The 19900-nt window shown below is 37.5% G+C and overlaps 1 protein-coding gene across 4 annotated transcripts in view; it reads right to left on the bottom strand.

Annotated features, from left to right (window-relative positions):
• TOX (thymocyte selection associated high mobility group box) overlaps positions 1–19900 on the bottom strand; it is a 222856-nt gene that overhangs the window by 41534 nt on the left and 161422 nt on the right. For 3 of the 4 annotated variants that reach the window (XM_009473046.2, XM_087735504.1, XM_087735524.1), the window contains exons 4-5: positions 7916–8194; positions 1219–1449 (exon numbers count right to left, since the gene is read on the bottom strand). In XM_009473046.2, coding sequence (XP_009471321.1) covers positions 1219–1449; positions 7916–8194 — 510 coding nt within the window. The remainder of the gene's footprint in view (positions 1–1218; positions 1450–7915; positions 8195–19900) is intronic. The other variant, XM_087735531.1, reaches the window with a different exon arrangement.

Below are 19900 nucleotides of genomic sequence, written 5' to 3'. Positions count from 1 at the left end.
ACAGTGGATACTAGACAGAATAAGCTTTTTTTTTTTAGTTAGGCAATGAGTGCCAAATCTTGATTCTTATTACACTGTTATCTTTAACAGGGATCTGGATGTACCTACACCATCCAGTTATTAGCAAAGAAAACCTTTTTTTTTTTCAAGTCCAAATGATTTTACCTACCAAAAAATCATAGCAATATCATCATTTTAATTCTTAGCCTTATTAACTATAATTGTGTAATAATAATATGTTCAGTGTGAATGAATGAGATGCAGTTTTGTCACAGTACTTTTCCTCTCTCTGTGCTGACATCAACCCCCACCCAGGCCTCCTGCAGCCAATATAACTCTCACTTAGCACATCCTTTCTTTCCATATCTGTTTCTTTCTTAAATTTCCCATTTCTTTATCTACCTAATCCATTCTGTTGACAGACAGTAAAAATGCAACCAATAACAAGAGAAAAGCAATGGTATGCTACAGCGAGGATGAATGGTATTTGCCAACCATCACCACCGTAAACTCATGAACGCAGTGAGCTTCACCAAGAGTTGCCTGCTTTTAGGATCTGATTGACTTGGAAGGATTTCTGCAAAGGTTCAGACCCAGCTCTGCCAACCTCGTTGCAGAACCAAGGCCTTTCCATGGAGGATGGAAGTAATTATGGGGTGTGATTTCCACAGCCTACATGTATGCTGTACAAGAGGATACCCCAGAACACTGTCGATTTGCCAGGGTCCACCATAGGTCTCTTTGGGTCAACACATCTGTAATTCCTTTCATAAAAGCCAGATGGGTTGGGAGAAGGTGTGAGCCCAGCTCCCCTTCTGGCATCGTGGAGCAGGGAAACGTCTGCAACTGGGAGCTCAGATATGTGTCAGGTCCTGCTGTACAGACATGATTTTTGGCGGCAAGGTTCTCTTACACCACACTGCCATAGACAGGGCAATGACATCATAAAATCTTAGGCCCACCAATTTCAGCATAAAACAACCCTAAATATAATACTAAAGCTTGTGTCACACCCCAAAACTAAAACACTCTTGTAGTGGTTTCATACAGAAGAAATGAAACAATATTTTCCTTATCTTAGTCTCTTTAAATCATATTCCCGAGATGGCACATATTCAAGTTTCATCCCAGCAAACAAAAGAAGCTGCCTACAGTGCATAGATGACCCCGATAACACTTTCCTGAAACAAAGTCTCTGAGCTACAGCACATTTTGTACCTGTTTTTGTTCTTCTCCTAAGCCGTCCCACATTGAAGCTACAATTTTAGAGACTTCACCAAAAGTAGCATTGGGGTTTTGGCCTTTGATGGCTGCTTGAGTGTCTCGAAAGAATAATGCATAGGCAGACACGGGCTTCTGTGGCTCATTTGGGTCCTTCTTCTTCTTCTTTTTGGGAGTTTTGGGTTTCTTTCCCATATCTGAAGCAGGTCTCTTCTCTCCACCATTGACCTGTAACACAAAATTGGAAAAGTACTATAAAAAAAGGCAATTTAATTCAGTCCATCCATCATTACAGCTTCTGTGATACAAAGAGATTTGGGATTTTGCATGCAAAAATTGAATTTTAGTTGCCATCTTTGATAATCCAAATGTTGACACCATGTCACATGTATAAAATTCATTATAAGTATTTCAGATTATGTAATTTTTTTCCTCAAATTGCTTTATATTTTGCTTTCATATAATTGTTATAATCTCATTTATAGTTCATCTAGTCATCTTTTCACCTTTTCTAAGTTTTATTGCTAATGGCTATAACATGCATATAATGAATAAATTCAAATCAAATTAGTTTCATTATATCCTGACCAGTAGTTCAACCACATGAATCACCTGCAGCCAGCAGGAACACTGTCATATCTACCTTTCCCTTATCCTCACTCTTTCCCAGAAATACGCCAGACTAGTGTTCAAACCAATTTCTACTGCAACTGGTGGTACACCTTCCAGGGATTTTGAAGATAATTTGATTGTGAATAAAACGGTCCAAGTTATAGACATTCCCCTGCACACCTTCTAATGAAAATCTGAAGAAAGAAAGTTTTACCAGTACAGACAGTTTGGACCCCTTTAGAGGATCAGTTCTGATCCGTCTGGATTTAGCTGCATAGTCTTTTCCTCTGCTCATGTAAAAGCAAATTCATGATGGTTTGAGAAAAGGGGTGAAAGAGGAATGGTATATAAAGAGAAGTGCATGTGCATTATTTGTGTACCACCTGACAAAAAATGCATGTGAACATTTGTGCAAATTTGTTAAATGCAACTATGCTTTGCCACTAGCTCAGAGACCCTGATCACCAAAGCACCCTGCTTTCTTAGGTGACTTACAAGCACAAAAAGGGACACTGTCCTGATTCTTCAACAGACTGGAGCTCCATGGCAAATCAGCTTCTCTTGATGTGATCGCTTAATTCACTATACCTTGTAGCAATGACGTGTGATCCTACCAAAGGGTTCAAAGGCTTTTTTCTCTTGTTGGCATGGCCAGAGTACTGTGCATCATAAGTGTTTTGAAGTATGAGAAGATCAAGAGCATGAAAGGTATGCTCTAGGCTAAGGATCTACTAGGTATGACTTTTATCACATCCTTGTATTTTTTATCACATCCTATATTATTTTTTAGTAATGCATATCAAGTGACACAGGAGAACACAGGTGTTCAAATCATCAGAACTGCATGAGGAAAATGGATAGAAATTCTCATTTTGGGCAAAAAACCTTTTAATTTACTTCATTTTTTAAAAACTTTTTTATACATCACTGTGTGGTGTCAAACAGGGCCCAGGTGACTACAGTGAACAACCTGGATCTCTGTGGTTTACTAAGCACAGCAATAAAGTGATGACCACAATTTGGAAATGAAGCTGCTTGTTTCCTGAGCATTATGTTACAATAGATGCATCTTTAATACAAGGTTAATGTCCATGGAGCCTATTGGCAGCATTTTGGAAAATATGGAAAAACAGAAGCAGTGTGCTATCCATTATTAAGTTATTCAGCTTTTATTCTCTTGCTATTATTTCATTCTACAGGGTACACAAAACTACCAGCTAAATGGTAATTAACTAGGGCTCCCTAGTTAATTTGGCAATATCAGTCTAAACTCTTCAGACAGTTCTGTACAAACTCCATGAGCAAGGAGGCTTGACAACGATTGGGGCTATAGTTAAAATTTTACCTCTATTATTTGATAAAGTTTCCTCTTTTCAGAGTGTTCTCGGACCAATGTGCTTTAAAGGTCTCTGTATATTAGGATAGCACATTACTTAAGCTACCCTTATCTAGGTGATATGCTGCAGAAACTCGTGTAAGAAGTCTTCTGGTAAGCTGTTCTGAGAACAGCTCTAAAATCTTATTTTCCAACCTGAATGATCAAGAGACTTCAAAAACCCACTGTTAAAAAGAGAGTACTCACAGGGGAAATTCTGTTTGTCTTATATGAAAATAACGAAATAAAAAGAATACCAGAATTCCAGTACTAATAACCTTGCAAATGGCTGAGATGATGGCCTGCCTTATGCTCCCATCAGTCTATCAGCTTCATAGACTCCAATTCTAACCACCAAAGCAGAGACAGATGGGAAATAAAATAAAAACCATATATATTCTGCTAGGCATAGACTTGTGCCTTAAAATCCCTGGAGGTGTAGTTAGCTCATGGTAATCCACCTCCTGTCATGGCTTATTGCTTAATTATGGTGATGTATTTAACTTATTTATCACAAGAAAGCAATAATCTATCACTTTAAAAAAGTGTACATTAACCATGTTGCACACATAATAGATCACAAAAATATCTAGTGTAGGATTTAAAACTATCAAGTAAGGCACATCGTTGATATCTAAATGTCCCTTGAGAAGCTGGAAAATGTCTATAAGCATATTTAAAATAAACTGCAATAGTACCAAAGCCTTTAATGGAGCTAGGAGAGCTGTTTTATGCACACTATCTTGCAGTAATCGCTGTAGTTTAAAATAGATTTTAATCAAGCACCATCTGCATAATAGGCTGAACAGACAACATAGAATTCTACTTATAACTCTTATCATATAAAGTAAATATTGTAAAACCTCTACCACATAAAGAGAATATGCTGCAGCAGTTCTTTAACAATCGTGTTTCTGTTAGTTAATTCTTGCTACTTGCAGTCCTCTCACTATCTTCCCTCTAAAATACATTATTTGAAATTCTCTCATAAGTGATATTCAAATGAGCATGGAAGAAAACCCTGTTATCCATCTATGAAGAAATACATATTTGCAAACCAGTAATGCTTCCAGCAGCTCACAATTATGCTTGGCAATAACTGAATACATGCTTAACGATCCAACAGTATGAATTATGGCAAGAATTACATAAATGTAATATTCCAATGTTGAGGTGGTCAGAATAAAGCATGTGGTAAGTGGGCATTTTGTTTAGAATGTTTTTATAGTTACTTACAACTATTGATTTTTAAGTTCTCCCTTTTTTCTTCTTCTAACTATAGTCCCACATATTAGATTTAGAAGAATTAAGGAGACTTAGGGATCTACACCACTTGCAGAAACAATATCCTTGGTCTGAGACTACATTTCGTATTTCCATGGATCTAGCAGCTTTCTGACTGTATATACATAGCCTTATATTTATGCTACTGTTGCCACTGATCTTATGGTCAAGCAACCTCAGCTGTCTTGCTTTTAGAGCAACAGCGTGTAGGGCAACTGAGCCCTCTAAAATGCAGCTCCTTTCCCTTTTTTGTGTAAGGGAATATATGACATTTAAAGTCCAAAAGACCTATATGAAAGAGCCTTTATGAGAATGAGTATTGCCAAACAATATTTAGCAGCTGCTGCCATTAGTTCTGTGTATGTTGGATAAGGCTTAAACAATTTGAATATTTACCATAGAATGAACATCCAAGAAGTTCAGTACATGAACAATTAGATCAGTTTGTAAAGTTTCCTTATTACTGGCATTTGGAATATGTATGTTAAGCTGAAACGGTCATTTCCTCCATGCATGGAAATCAGTGGTTCGCTAAGGATACAATTATACTTCTAGTCCAAATGTATATAATGTACGTATTTGTTCATACCTTCTGTCACCCTCTTTCTATAAACTCCTGCAAACATGAACAGGACACTGAGATTTCTGTATTTTTTTTTCTCTGGATAGAAATAGGTATAGTTGTTAGGGATTTCTCTACCAAATCTGCTGTCAGAGGACCAGTGGCTTCTCTTTCACATGTAAGGCTGGGCGTTCAGCTGGTCATCTAAGGGCCTAAGGGAGGTCATCTGACACTGAGGTGATTTTCCATTTGAAAATGTACTTTGTCTTTTTGATCAATGTCGGTATATAGGCAAACATATTCTCCTGCTGGTTAAATAGGGAGAACGTCACTGTTACTATTAATGATATGGTGAATTCAGTTGTTTTTTACACAGTCCTCACGGCAGGAACATCTTACTGACTTCATGAAGCTGCTCAAATGTGGTGAGCTCCAGCAGCTACTACACGACTGCAACACATGCACTTCCACTGAAGGACTGAATAATGAGCTCTGGCCCTGATCTACTAAGTAATATCACACATCTACAGGACAGTTTATAAAACAAAGAGAAAACTCCAAATTTAGCAAAGTTATAGTCAGGTAAAAGAGGTTCTCACAAGAGACAGAATGACTGCTCTGTCTCTTGCTGTCCCCATCCAGTGCCTTCTTTCACGGGGAGGAGGATTTTTGGAGTCAAAAGAAGCCTCCAAAGCAGCTCTGAGAAAATTTAATACTGTTGTGGCTGGGGAAAAGGATCCCCACAGAAAGCTGGTTTATTCTAAGTATCCATATCCATTCATTGGCAGCTTCGAGGAAGAGCAGCATGACAGAAAGATACACAGCGGAGGGGTTTAAATTGCAAACTACAACAATACACTAGCTTCTTACGCTGATTATTCAAACCTTCTTGTCTTTTACGGAGGGAACTACAGCAGAACCATTGCATTGGATCAGGCGTGCCAGCCCACTGCCTGTCTCCGATGGTGGCCAACTTCAGGCGTTTTCAGGAAGACCTAAGAAATCCCACAGAAGACAGGTATGGCATAATCTGCCCCCATTAAGCTTGCATATTGATCCCTACTAGTTGGAGACTAATTTAAGCCCTCTATCATTATTAACCAAGTTTAATATCCTTTAAAACACTTGTTTTAGCAAAGAAATTAGAATTATCGAAGAATTTTAAGGCAACATATCAACTTCAGCATACTGAAGTATTTTTCTTAATTTTGTGTTGTGTATTGTGCCTTTTCTCATCTTTTTCTGCTTAGACTGAGCATAAGAGAATTTTAAAGAGAGTCTTCCAAAATAGCATGGCTTGTTAAAAAGTTGAACACTATATAAGCTGGCTTCCACAAAGGACCAAGTTTTACTTGGTCTGCAGTGCTTAGTATTTCCTTATTGAAAACATTAGCTTCAGATGAGTACTGTCTGCATGAAACCACAACCCTACACTTTTGCTAGCACAAAGTGTTGCAGTGAAAATGTATGTACATGAAAAATATGGGTTAAATAACTGAAATATTTGATAGAAGCAGAAAGGATATCTTAATTATTTGAGTGGATGTTTTCTCCAGAAGTTTAGAGCATCTGGCATGTTCCCACCAATATATGTAAAAATATTAGCAAAGCAACAGGAGCAGCAAATAAATTATTCTGAAAAATTAAAGGCTGCCTGGAATTATTTTTACATAGCTGTATTCTAAAGTCTACCTCAGTAAGGAAGTGCTCATTTAAAGTCTATGAATTATTCAGTAATTTTTAAAACCTAAAGTTTGTGAAATCAGGGGAAAGTCCTGAAATAAAACTTTTGAATCAGAATTTATTCAAAATGCAGTAAAACATATGTCTCCAATTACATGATTATTTTATAGCTTGAGGCATGAAAAACAATATAATTTGAAAACAAATCAGACTTACATTTCTTGACTGGATTATACCTCCTCAGTGACTCACAATGTTTTCTTCACATTCTTCCAAGTCTGCAACTTTTCCCCACAAGATATGGCCATGGTACAACATCTTCACTACACTACAGGACTGCTGTAACAGGACTGCTATTTTGTAGTGACCATAAAATAGAGCTAAAGAGGTTCTCAATTTCAATATGTTCTATTCCTGGTTTATGGGATGACTTTGTGCTAAGTCCCAATCTTTTTGTGTCTTAGCTTTTGCGTCTGCAAAATTAAGATAATATACTTGTGTATTTTTGGGGAAGTTTTCAGGATTTGCGGAGGTTTGGGAGGTTTTTGCATGCAAAACCTACTATATAAATTGACATTTATCCTTAAAATAAATGTCTTGTTTATTATTTAAATTACTATTATTTCTTCATGCCTGTACTGACACTAAAATGAAGCTTAAATATGTCATGCTGGGGTGTCAACACCTCCCAGATATAAATGCATAATGGGTCTTCAAGATTTTCAAGGTAAGATTTTTAAAGTTCATAGAGGATCTTTCTGTTCTGGTTGCTATGATGTTCTGTTTACTCATCCTGTGACCAAGTAGCAAAGACTAGCATATTGTACAGACTGTTCATACTTTTTATAGCAGTAACTTGATCTTTAACTGGGAACAAACATCCCTTCTATGCAAGTGAGAAAACTCAACCTTTATATTAAAGTCCTAAAGGAATGGCTATCCTTTTAGTGTTTTACAGGATTCCAGTTTGCTCTCACGAACAGGAATGATGTCATTTACTCAAGTGGCCTGAAGAATTGACTGGAAACTATAAGTTCTGTATTCATAACCTTTTATTCACTTCAGTCAACTACCAACAATGTATAAAGTATCACCTTAATAACTGTGGCCATACGATTCATTTAGCAGGTCCTAAAAATATCCACCATTTACATATTAATCCTAACATCTAAGCCTACCTTAGAGCTATCTTCTCCTTCATCTTCATGGACTGAACTGGATGGTGAAGGAGTTGCAGATTTGCTTCCAGGTGGAGAGGGCGAGTTGTGAGGAACATTGTTTCCACCCATATTCAAACCAAGCTGTGCACTGAGCTGGGACTGGTTAATAGTAGTCAGCTGCCCGTGCTGCATCATTCCTGGCTGCCTAATATCTGCAGGTTGAACCCTTGGCCTCATGGTTGCCATCTGAGGATGGGAACTATACTGGGCTCCTTCTGTATTCCGTAAATCTTGCATCTACAAGAGGAAAAAAACTGTATTAAGTATATCGCTAATAAAGTGTTCTGTTCCTTTAGACCTCTGGTGGCCTGATTGGCTACATAAGGCTTAAGAGAAATGGCAAGTACTTAAATAAACATGTAAATACTGGAAATAAACAGAGTAAGGATATGATTGACATTTGCATAACACTGACTGTTATAAACTATTCAGGCTCTAGCCTCAGCCCATGGGAACAGCAAAAAGCAATGAAAGCTTGTTTCTTTATAGGGGGAACAAAAGGGCACTGCTTTCTGTAACTGCGTGTGGAGTATTTCAGAAATGCTAACAAACAGGGACAGGTTTGCACTCTGAAGTTTAGAACCAGATCAGAACACGAATATCCTCAAAATTCAAGACAATTTCCAGATCCTACTTTTCTTCTTAGGATTTTTGTGTGTGTGAGCTGTGAATTTGGGAGCTGCAGTTTTCAGAGTTTGAATATCTAGTATTAGGTCCAAATCTATTTTTCCTGGTGCTGCTCAATGAGATACTGGAATTTTCAGGACTCAGATGACTGACAAGAAGGATGCATTGATAGACTGATTAAATGATTTCTGAGTTGATTTGCCGCTAAGACATATATGAACGGAAAGCTCGGAAGTCACAGGATTGACAAATGAATCCATTGTGCTATGTGGGTCACCGCTTCTTAGCATTAACGAGACATACTATTTTAATGCAAGCAACAAATTCAGTCTCTGCAAGGATAAGAATTAAAAGCACTGGAGGATGAAACTCCTTTCTTGTCCGGAGGTCAGATGTACTATACACACACACTACAGCAGATTGCCTGTAACATCTTTTCAGTATACTCATACGGAAACACGACAAATAGCAAAGAGTATCAGGGAGAAGCTCAGATTTAAGCTAAGGTGTTCTGTGGGTGATTTAAAATTGAAGTGTCAATTCAGAGCTGAAATGAAATAGATATAGTTGCCTTTCCGTGCATCAGACAAACATGCCATACGTATCAAGTGGAATCTGACAGGAACTACCATTGTGTAAGCTCCATTACGATAAGGACATGTGTTAATGGTTCAATATATTAACATAACTGCATTTATTCTACTGACAGTCTTTGTTAGACATGTCATCTGAATTGTCTAAAGATCACTCAGATTTTTTTTTTAAACTTCTTATAGCTTGTGACTTCTATAACCTCTCTTTCTCATACACACACTCCTATATATCACAGCAATCTGTAAGATACCTTTCAACCAGTAACACACAGAAAAAGAAAAGATAAACCTGTAACTTCGCCTTTTCTTTTATTATTGATAGTGTAAAAATTTATCAATTTTAGGGAGATACTTTATGAGCTTGGGGATTGATTTTTGTAAAGCTGACTGGTTGGCAGTAATAATACCATTAGTTATGGCATACTTAGCACTTTACATGTACGTGTGTCTTTGAAAATATTTGAAATGGCTTCTGACAATGTGACATCACAATTATACCTATATCTATATTGCTTTAGAAATTAATAGCTTTTGGTAAAAAAGGGTTATTGACACAAACACTTTCAAGTTCATTTAATGATTACTAAAGCACCAGAGAAGAGGAGCAGAGACAGTGCACTGTATGAAATCAATTGAAAGCTGGAATTTGAATCCTGGCAGACATTTATATTTTTAAAGATTGCTACTGACTTCTTGTTCCCTTCCCTCCAGTATCAGCTCCCCTCCTCGCCAAACATATTAGCTTGAAAGCTATCATTACCTCTGCCTCTAGCAGACAACCCGTATCAAAACAGTTGTGCCCATGAAGCTGTAACTGCTGCTTGGACGTTTTACTCCAGATCCAGCTGTTGGGCTGGGCAGCAGATAGGGAATGGGCAGCGGGAGCATGGGCTGTCCTGGGCCCTCTTGGCCAGTGCAGGGCGAGTGGGCAGGGGATGGAAACCCACCTGGTCCCTCACATGCTGGGGAGAGCGAGGCAAAAACCCTCCCAAAAGCCCTCCCTTCACCCTGTCTGCAGTGCTTGACCCTCAGCGTGGGTGTGTGCCCTCCCCGGGGAGCCCACCACCCTGCAGGGGGCCAAGCCCACGCTGCCCCGCTTGCAAACGCCTTGGGTTTTCGTGGGGCAGCACCTCGTGGTGCCGGATCAGGGCTGGGAATAAGCCCCCTCACAAAAGGCTGGAGAAGCAAGACCGCTTTTTAATAAGAATACTCATCCTAATGATTTTATGAACTCTAGAAAGGAAACAAGCACTATTTGAAACTCCTAACAACTCTTATTTTGAATGAACTTGCAAAGTATCTACCTCTGAAATCAGGGCAAAGGTTATAATTTTAATTACTTTTCCCCAAGTAAAATATAATACAATTGCTATTACTCAAATGCTCTCTCTTTTATTAAAAATTCTTCATATGAACTTCAAATATTATCAGATAGATACTGCAGAACATTCTGTGTTTGTCGTCTTTAACAACATGTATTTTTAAACAGTCTGTGATTCACTTTTAGCTCCGGCACTGAACATACACTGTGTTTTCAGATAACATGACACCAACTGGATGGTACTGGATGTATCCCCATACAAAACGTGTGTGTGTATATATATATATATATATACACATATATATTTGCAAGAGAACTCTTCAGTAGTGAAATTCTGAGGACTGAGAATGAGGTGATGGAGTAGAAAAAAACCCAGTATTTTTCTTTTCACATGAATTCAGCTTGTCTTCCGAATTTTTAAATCAGGTGAATACCAGGCTACGTTTACAAAACCAGGTGTAAGCAGCAAGTAAGTTTGTTTAACAGTACATGTTCCCTTTCAGATGCTAAGCCAGAAACCCTCATCTAAAGGACCTGCCTGCAGAGGACACTCCAGTGCAAGTCCATTGCATAGAGCTGTGGCCCTCAGCAAGGAGGATCCACATCTGTAGATGAGGTTTTTGGCTCACCTCTCTGCCATACATTGCAGAGCCTGCCTTCCCCCATCCTGCCCCTTCCTAGTGAAAAAATGAAATTCTCCAAGAAAATGGAAACTGCTTATTCCTTGAGTAAGAACAGGCAGCTAACCACATAACTGTGAAAAGCTGTGAGATTACACCTTCAGGTTCCTAAAAGATCAACAAACCAAGAACTGTCCCACCTTCCCTGTTGGGTTCAAGAATGGTCCCACCCATGAAAACCACACACTTGGGTCACTGCCGTGGTGTGACAGTACACCCCTGTTTCAAACACTGTGACAACCTCGTCTCTGCAGGAACAGTGGCACTAATCAGACACACTCTCTGTCAACATTACAGGCAGAGTATGACCAATTTCTTTAAACTACTTCGAAATCAGAAGCTTCCTATTCCTTGTTCCTCCAGATGGAGTTTTACAAAACCCACCAATGTGTAGCTGTGCTGGAGCCATATTCAGTATGCAGAAGCAATATTGCGAACACACTCCTGCCGAATGCAAAGCTGAATACAAATCCTGCTGGGTGGCAGAATGCCAAATGGAAGAACAAAGTTAAAGAGTTTGAGTGTTACAGAGGATAAGGACAGTCTTAAACTGACGCCTTCAATGGTCTCTCTGATGAGGTAATAATGATAATATCTGGCACTTTAATATCATTCTCCATCTGTCAGTTCCAGGATGTTTCACAACTTGTGTTATATTCAGCTTTAGAACATGCCTGGTTTTATTTTGGTTTTACTAACGGGGAAGCTATGATACATTTCTTTTCATGGCTATTTTTTTTTCTGTTTGCATTTCGCTTATAAGCAGAAACTGAGCATCCACCCATATAAGTGTTTGACTGCAAGTTAAAAGACATAGTAAAAGCCGCTAATTCTGAGGTGTGTACCGATAACCCTTATCGGCACATGTTTAGTGCAAAACCAGAACAGGGCTGTCTGGCTGAAAACAAGCTCCTAATGCCCTGCTCAGAGCTCCTAAAGTACTAAGAATAAAGCTAAAGTGCTTTAAACATCAGACCATTGTTCTCCCCATCAGCTTAAAGCAAAAACAAAGAAAAGCATGCAATGCAGAATACAGTGATATCATCCCTGCACAGAAACATCTTACTGCAGGACAATGTGAGTACAGTATCCTAATCACAGAATCACAGAAAATAGTGCTAGAAGGGACCTCAAAAGGTTATTTAGTCCAACACTTTATCTCACAGCAGGATTAGCTATACCTAAATCATTTCTGACAGATGTTTGTCTAACCTCTTCATAACCTCCCTAGGCAATTCTTGTGCTTAACTATCCTTACAGTGGAAAGGGCTTTTTTCCGTAATGTCTCACCTAAATCTCCTTTGTTGTAATTTAAACCTACTACTTTTTGCTCTGCTCCCAGTGGACATGAGGAATGTTTTTCTCCTCCTTTACAGAAAAGTTGTACACACTAGAAAGCTATTATGAATTTCCTTTCAGTTTTTTCTTCTTCAGACTAAACAACTAAACCTGAAGATTGAAAGACTTTTTTCATATGCTGTGTTTTCTACACCTCTGATCATTCTTCCTGCTGTCCTCTGGACTATGTCCAATAACCTTCGTCTTTCTTGAAATATTGTGCCCCAAAGTCCACAAAACACAGATATTCTTATGTGACACAGCACTCAGATAGAATCCTTCATCTCTCACAGGATATAACATATAGCATTAAAAAATCCCTAATTATCTGTCTTTTTGATACAAGCTGGTTAACCCATGCAAGATGCAGACAGAGTCAAATTCAGGACTCTTAACTAACATCCCACAAGGTGGCTTTAGGAAGCAAATAGTTTTTTTCTAAGAAGCATTAGGTAGGCAGTTTCAAAAGGAATGTGCTGTTAGCAAATAATTCCCAGATTATTTTTGGTGTTATAATTAAGAACTGTGATGCAACATCTCTCAGGAAAGCTGTAAAAGTCCAAATTGTCCCTCCTTATTTAAATTAATTTATAATAAATGTTATCATTAAATGAAAGAAGAAAGACAGGTTGCCTTAACAGATCAAAGTAAATACAATAGATCTAAGTATATGCAAGAAACACTAGGGATTATACACTGGAGATGAAAAACGTTAAAACACAAGGAGAAATACACAGGGCTTACTCACTGAAGCAAGTGGAGATAACACATCTCACTACCCTGGGCAAATTCATATCAAGGCACAGCAGGCATTACTGCTATTACCACCGTCGGGTCTTACAATGATTTTTGCTTAGTTTTCTACTAGCTGAGAGCTCTTACGAACTTTTCTGATGGACACTGTGGAAGTGGTTGACAGTTCTTTGCTTCTTGTCTAAGTGGTCAAGGTAAGTCAGAGAGCAACAATTTTTCATACTATAAGAAGCTATGTTTCAATCAATTAATTAAAATAAAAATTGTGAGAAAAACCCCAGGGGATCTTAAATGTTATCTATGAAGATATACCCACAGTGTGCTTCCTTCTTCACTGGCGTCAGCCATCTGAGTCACCATGTAGGCATCACAGACATTCTTTGGTAGGCAGAAGGGGTTTCTGTTATTAGTCATATTCTCATTTATATTCCCAGGACAACTTGTGCCACTACCTGTGCCATATTAAATCTGAATGTTTCTCTGTTCCCAAATAATGGTACATTAAAATGCAGCACTAGTCCCAGTTGTGCCAACCTCCTGAAAAGCCATGAGATTTGCTTAGAAATTTTACTGTTTTTATTTTAGGTGTTTTAATTGTCTTCTACCATAATCCAATGCACATCTGCAAGATGTTTTCCAGTGACACAGATGCTCACTAAAAAAGCGAGGAAAAAAAATGAATTCCTAGATAACCACTTGACTCTCTAAGTCAAGGTTTCAAAAGAGACGAAAAGATAACATTAAATTGCCAGACAGGTTTGTGAGAGCTGGCACACAGAGAAGAAATTGTGTTTGGCAGACCATACCCACCATTTATGATCAAAACAAACAATTGCAAAACCAAAAAGAACTCATACATTTTTTTTAATGATCCAAAAAAACCACAAGCAATATTCATCATACAATCAGAGCTAAGTTTAAACTTAAAAGAGTGTCTAAAAATACAGAAATGTCCATTTGAGACATGTTTCACTCAGTTCATACTGATAATCAAGCAGTAGTACCTTGTGGTTATCCAATGCATGTTGTTGGTTAGGATCCTAGATTAATAGCAACTGAAGCAAAAGCAAACTGTGCAGTTTTCATGTGGTGTTTTCCATCATGGTGATGCTATTCAGTGAGATAACTTAAAATTTGAGATAACTTGAACATCTGCATTTGTACATCAGAGAAAAACAAAAAGTGACCCCAATATTTAGAAGTCCAAAATCTGACAAGAAGTTAGGATTCACTGATTAGAGTGGATAAAACTGGTAACTGGCATGTATGCCCTCTTATGAATGAAGGCTGATCAAACCCAAAGATCCACATACTATCAGACCTTTGTTTACATTCAGTTAAAGCAGAAATCATATCTGCAACCAAGTCTTCTTTTAGCACATATATAAGAGAATGAGTGCTAAAGAAAGATTTGTTATGAGAGCTAAGGTTACTGTAAAGTGACCACAGAGAACCATTCAAAACACATTAAAAGGAATAACTCAAAGCAGCACCTAACAGAGGAAGGGATGTGTGTTTTCATCATCTCATTTTTATAATTCTCTTCTGTATCAGCTAACTGCATAATGAAAGACTAAGTTTTAAAGTAAGTGGGTATTTGGGGAATATTTCAGTGTTGTACACAAGTGTATTTTATATACTATGCCCAGTGCATTTTCAGGATAAAATGAAAGGATCATTCAAAATTTCTGTTGATTAGGAAAACAGTCTTAAAATTAAACAGCAGAAATCTCACATGTAAAAAGAACCCTAAACTAAAAAAAAAACTATTAAATTTACTACTCTAATCTTTTCAAAATCATTCTGTTAAAAATTAAACCACTTCAGGTTGTTTTATATAGTACTGGTTCTGTAAGTGATCTTAAGCTCCTTTAAAACAATTATATACTCAAAATTCGACTGCAAAATTTTATAGCACGATCACATAATGACAAGAATGCAGTAATATACAGTTTCTATATTTCTTGGTACACAGTTGATTTGGTGACTATTAACATTCTTTTCTACTTTATGTTTTAATATCCTTTGAGTCACACAGGGCCAAGGTCTCAAAACTAATCATAAAAAACTACCGACTGCTATTCACTCTAATATAATAACCCTTTATTTAAAACAACCTCCAATAAATTTCATTATAAGAAGTTATTAAAAGGGTTAAAAACCTATTAAATGTCAAAGAATTTGCCTGACTCAAACATCTAATAAAGAAACAGAATAGGCTTTCTTTCTGAATTATTTAAATCTTTACTGACTGTGCACTGAACCATGAAATTAGAAAAGTGTTATTAGAAGTGTTCTCTGGTTTTTATAAAAGTTGTAGCATAGAATATATCAAACCACAGTCTTTAACTAGACTAGTTAAAGAAATAGGTTTTTAATCCTGAATACATGGTTTTCACTGATATAAAGGGTCATAATTAAAAGTCTGGCCTGGAAGATGAAGATAATAAAATTATTATTACAGGAGCATACATGTTCATTTGGTATATTCTGGATGCATGTTTCCATTTTAATTTGGACAAATATCTTCAATTTCGTTTGATCTTGCAAAGTCCACTAATTTGGACCCTCTCAGCAAACAATTAAGCTTTTAATAGTGACTCATATTAAAGAATTAATGGTGAATAATTTGTGTTATCTTTTTCTCTTTTTTTAAGTGTCTAATGCTTAACAGCAGGTATAGGTTGACAGCAGACAAATGGAATCTAGGAGGTACAAGTCAAATATTCTAGCACACTTCTCCTGATAACAATATCATCCCTTCACTGCTTTTTTGCAAATAACAACACAACCATTTTCTATTTCACCAGTTATTTACATAAGGAAAACCATCACGCGTTTCACATTTATTTTAGTGATGCTAAAGAACTCCTGAGTCAGCAGTATATTCACAGGTTCACTAAAACACACCTGAATCAATAGCCTTTCATCAAAAGAAATGAAGTCAGAAAGACACTTGAGGGAGACAATATTGCCTCCCCTTCTTTTAGACCATAAAAATAAAAGCATCCAATGGACATGAAATGATTAAGTCTAGGAATACAAACTAGATCCTTGGAAATACTGTGAACAGTGCGAAGCTATGCTTGCTGTAGGGCAGGAGGGAAAAGGGGATGCAGGCAGCTACTCTTGTCTTTACAGTGCTTTGCTCCTGTGACTGACCAACAACAACACAGCAGCTAGCGTGAGATTGCTGTAACCTTCATTGGCTTCTGCTCTATTCTATTCCATTCTATTCTATTCTGTTCTATTCTGTTCTGGTTTTTTTCTATGATGTTTACCACAAGAGTATCAAACTATCTTCCTGTATTGAGTTGGGCAATGTGACTATTATCTGTCACATGTTGTTCACTCTATCTGCTTTAACAGACAAAGGGATCCTGACCACACCATCCATCTCTCCCTACCACAAAGTAAAGGAAGTTGTATTGGATACATTTATATCAATAAAATAGTCTGGAGAGTCTTTCTTGAACCAGTGTCATCCTCCAGTAGATGATTTGTAAATTTTCCAACAGATTTGCCAAGAGAGGATCTGGCCACATGAGTGCTAAGCACAGTGCAGGGCCAGGATAGTTAGCGCACGGTTGTGTATCTCTCAGTGATGTCACTGAATTTTGTCATACTTATTTTAAATATTTTATGTGGTAGTGTTAATATTTAGAAGACTGGGGGACTTAGCACTTAAATAAACACATTTCCGATGAGATATTCATATTCATCACATTACATATTTCAAAAAAAAGTGCAGCTTGCATGGCATTTAGAAAATATTTAATTTGAAATAAATTGGAAATATTAGAATTTGACTGGGATGTTTAAATAAAGATATTTAAGGATGTTTACACTTAGTAAAGAGTAACATGTGACTTCACTACAGTATTTGTTATGTTAAGACTGACTCCGTGAGAATGATATGGGTATACCAATGTTTGTGTGCTTAAGGCAACACAGATGCAGGCATTTACTAACTTGACAGGTGTGAAAGTCTTCGAGGAAGATGTTGAGACCTTGAATGACCAAGTAACCCTTTGAATTCTAGTCCACTCAGGTTCTTATATTGTTTTAATGAGCTTAGTTTCAGTAAGGGAGGGCTGCCCAAGCAGAAGCTGCTAGACCTACGCTCATTAATGACAGATACAACAGGGAAAAATACTGAAAGGTGAAACAGAAAATCTAAGTGCCATAACTGCAGATCATTCTTGGTGGCTCCATACTGTATATCATGTTAGTTCATGCTCTGCCTCAGTTCTCTTCTCCTCTTGAAAAAGCTCAACCCTAGATGTGTAATGCTGCATTATTTCCGTGCACAGCAACAAATTTTGGAGCTTGATGGTGAACTGGGGTCTGCCTTTCTCACTCTGTACACCATATGAAGTTAAAGGACAATGAATGATCAGCTCTTTCTAGTTGGCAAGTTTGATCAAAAAAACTTATGAAATAGTCAATATTCTATATAAAGCAAAAAAGATTTTCAAAAGTGACTCATCTGAAATGCATGTCCAGCTAATTTGTGTCCGTCTGTGCCTTCTGTGCTTCCTCTTTATCTCGATAACTGTTCCATTTGCCTACCCCAGCAAAGGTTCTGCTGCTATTGAGTTTAATACCTTATTTGAAAAGCCACATTCCTCAGGTTCAATGACAGGAGGTCTGCCTAAGTGCAGGGAATGTCCATGCGGGAAGAGACAGGAAATTCCTTCTGATTAGGAAATCACGCTAAACCAGCTGTGACACCTGAAAAGTTGGTGCAATATTGGGGTGTCTCACATCACCTAACTACAGGAAAACTCTGTAGGATCTGAACTGCATCTTAACTCAGTCCTAAGAAATGCCAATTCCCTGACAAAGCTGGACCCTGCAGCGCATCTGCTGGAATGAGAGATTTCTGAAATACTGTCCATGAGATTTAATCTAAGTATGCTATTTCGCTGAAAAAGGCTTTTGCAAGGGAGGAGAGGATGTCTTTCCAGTGTTGTCCACCAGTTTAGGCACTGGACAGAAATAAAGGGCAGAAGGATCTCAGATGAAAATCTCCATCACCCAGAAGGGAGAGAAAGGACTAAAACCTGAGTCTGTTACGTGCTCTAATCATTTCATTACCCTCATCATTAGACTTATGAGATTTCCTGCTGTTCTGCACAAACATTTAACAGACCTTGTTTCCATTCCAATGAAAGTTCAATCTTTGAAACCAGGGTAACACAGGCAGATCTAGTCTGCAATTGTCTATACTCTTCCTCTTAGGCACTGTGATGTGGAACATCCTTGACATTATTTCCTGGAGCCGTAGTGTCCTAGCTGGGGTTGTGGTTTACAAATGGCGTTGTGACTACAACAAAATCTCCTACAGAAAGTCTGAACATGAGTAAGTTTAGGAATGGCTGGATTAGGGAGACTCAGCTGGCTCAGAGTCCTGAAGGCTCATTGATAAATACCACCCCTGTTTAAGCAAAGTATTTTGCTAGCCATTTCAGTCTTGGATGGAAACAGTGGTGCTGTGCTAGCTCTTGCATTCCCATACACAACAGTTGTGTTAAACCAAATGAACCTTCCTGTAACTCCCTGTCACCCTTGTACTAAACTGCATAGAATTATGACTGCACATTATCTATCAATTGTCACTGATGCATGTTTGCTGAAAACTAAAGTAATCTAGGTTTTGGATGTGCATTTTGTGAATTTCTGGACTAAGTTCATTTTCCATGATAAAGAAGATCATATTTTTCCTCGCCGACACCAGTAGCCCTGAAAAAAACCCCATATCCCACATGATTCTACTTTTTATTAAGTACAAAATCATAATGAAAGACATAATTTAGACTAATAAGAATGAGTTGGACTGTTTAAATTACGTTAGTGAAAGGATCTTTTACCAAATCTTCCTGTTGCTATGTTGCAGCCCTGTACTCAGTGTGAGTGATAGCACTAATGGAAGTTGAAACAAAAGGTCTGCAAAATGTTTAACTCAGAAGAGATTGTTTTTCATACATATGATCTTGTTATCAAGTGATAAACTTACTGATATTTGTTACTATATTGTCATAATTTTCCCTGCAATATAAACCTAATGTCATAGTCAAATATTGTGGGTTTTGTAAATGTTAAGCACATGTGCTACTGCTAGGCAAGAGACTTTTTGTAAGTTGTGAAAAATATGCTTGGCTCTCAGGGAAAAAGCAATTTAATGATATGCTAATAAGTCCATCATTCTTCTGTATTGTATTATTTACAATTTTGTCTCTAAAACCTATTTAACATCTCCAGTGTAATTATCCATCTGCAGCTTGCCAAGTCCAATATTATAATTTTGAAACAAGAAGAATCTCAATTATTTTATTTTCAACTATGTAGAAGATGAACAGATATCCAGCAGTCTCAAAAGATTAAAATTAGTAAATCTATTTTGCTTAGTGTCCATTATATTAGCATGCGACAGAAGACCTTCCTGGGGAACCTTCTTTTTAATTTAAGAATATATCTTTATTTTCCTGGTTTGATATTTCTAAATGTTGGATACCTTCCTTAATAAAAACTGATCAACTTACCAAAACAATTTAAGAGAAAAAAGAAAAAGCCATAACTTCTTGCAAAGGAATACTTTGGGCAATCACAACTTATGATTTCTTTTTAA

This window comes from Nipponia nippon, unplaced genomic scaffold, assembly GCF_047370975.1.
Source record: "Nipponia nippon isolate SJK-2023a ecotype South Korea unplaced genomic scaffold, ASM4737097v1 scaffold_1, whole genome shotgun sequence".
In the NCBI taxonomy this organism is placed as follows: Eukaryota; Metazoa; Chordata; class Aves; order Pelecaniformes; family Threskiornithidae; genus Nipponia; species Nipponia nippon.
The sequence above is the reverse complement of the archived record's forward strand: the minus strand, read 5'-3'. Positions and strand labels throughout refer to the sequence as shown.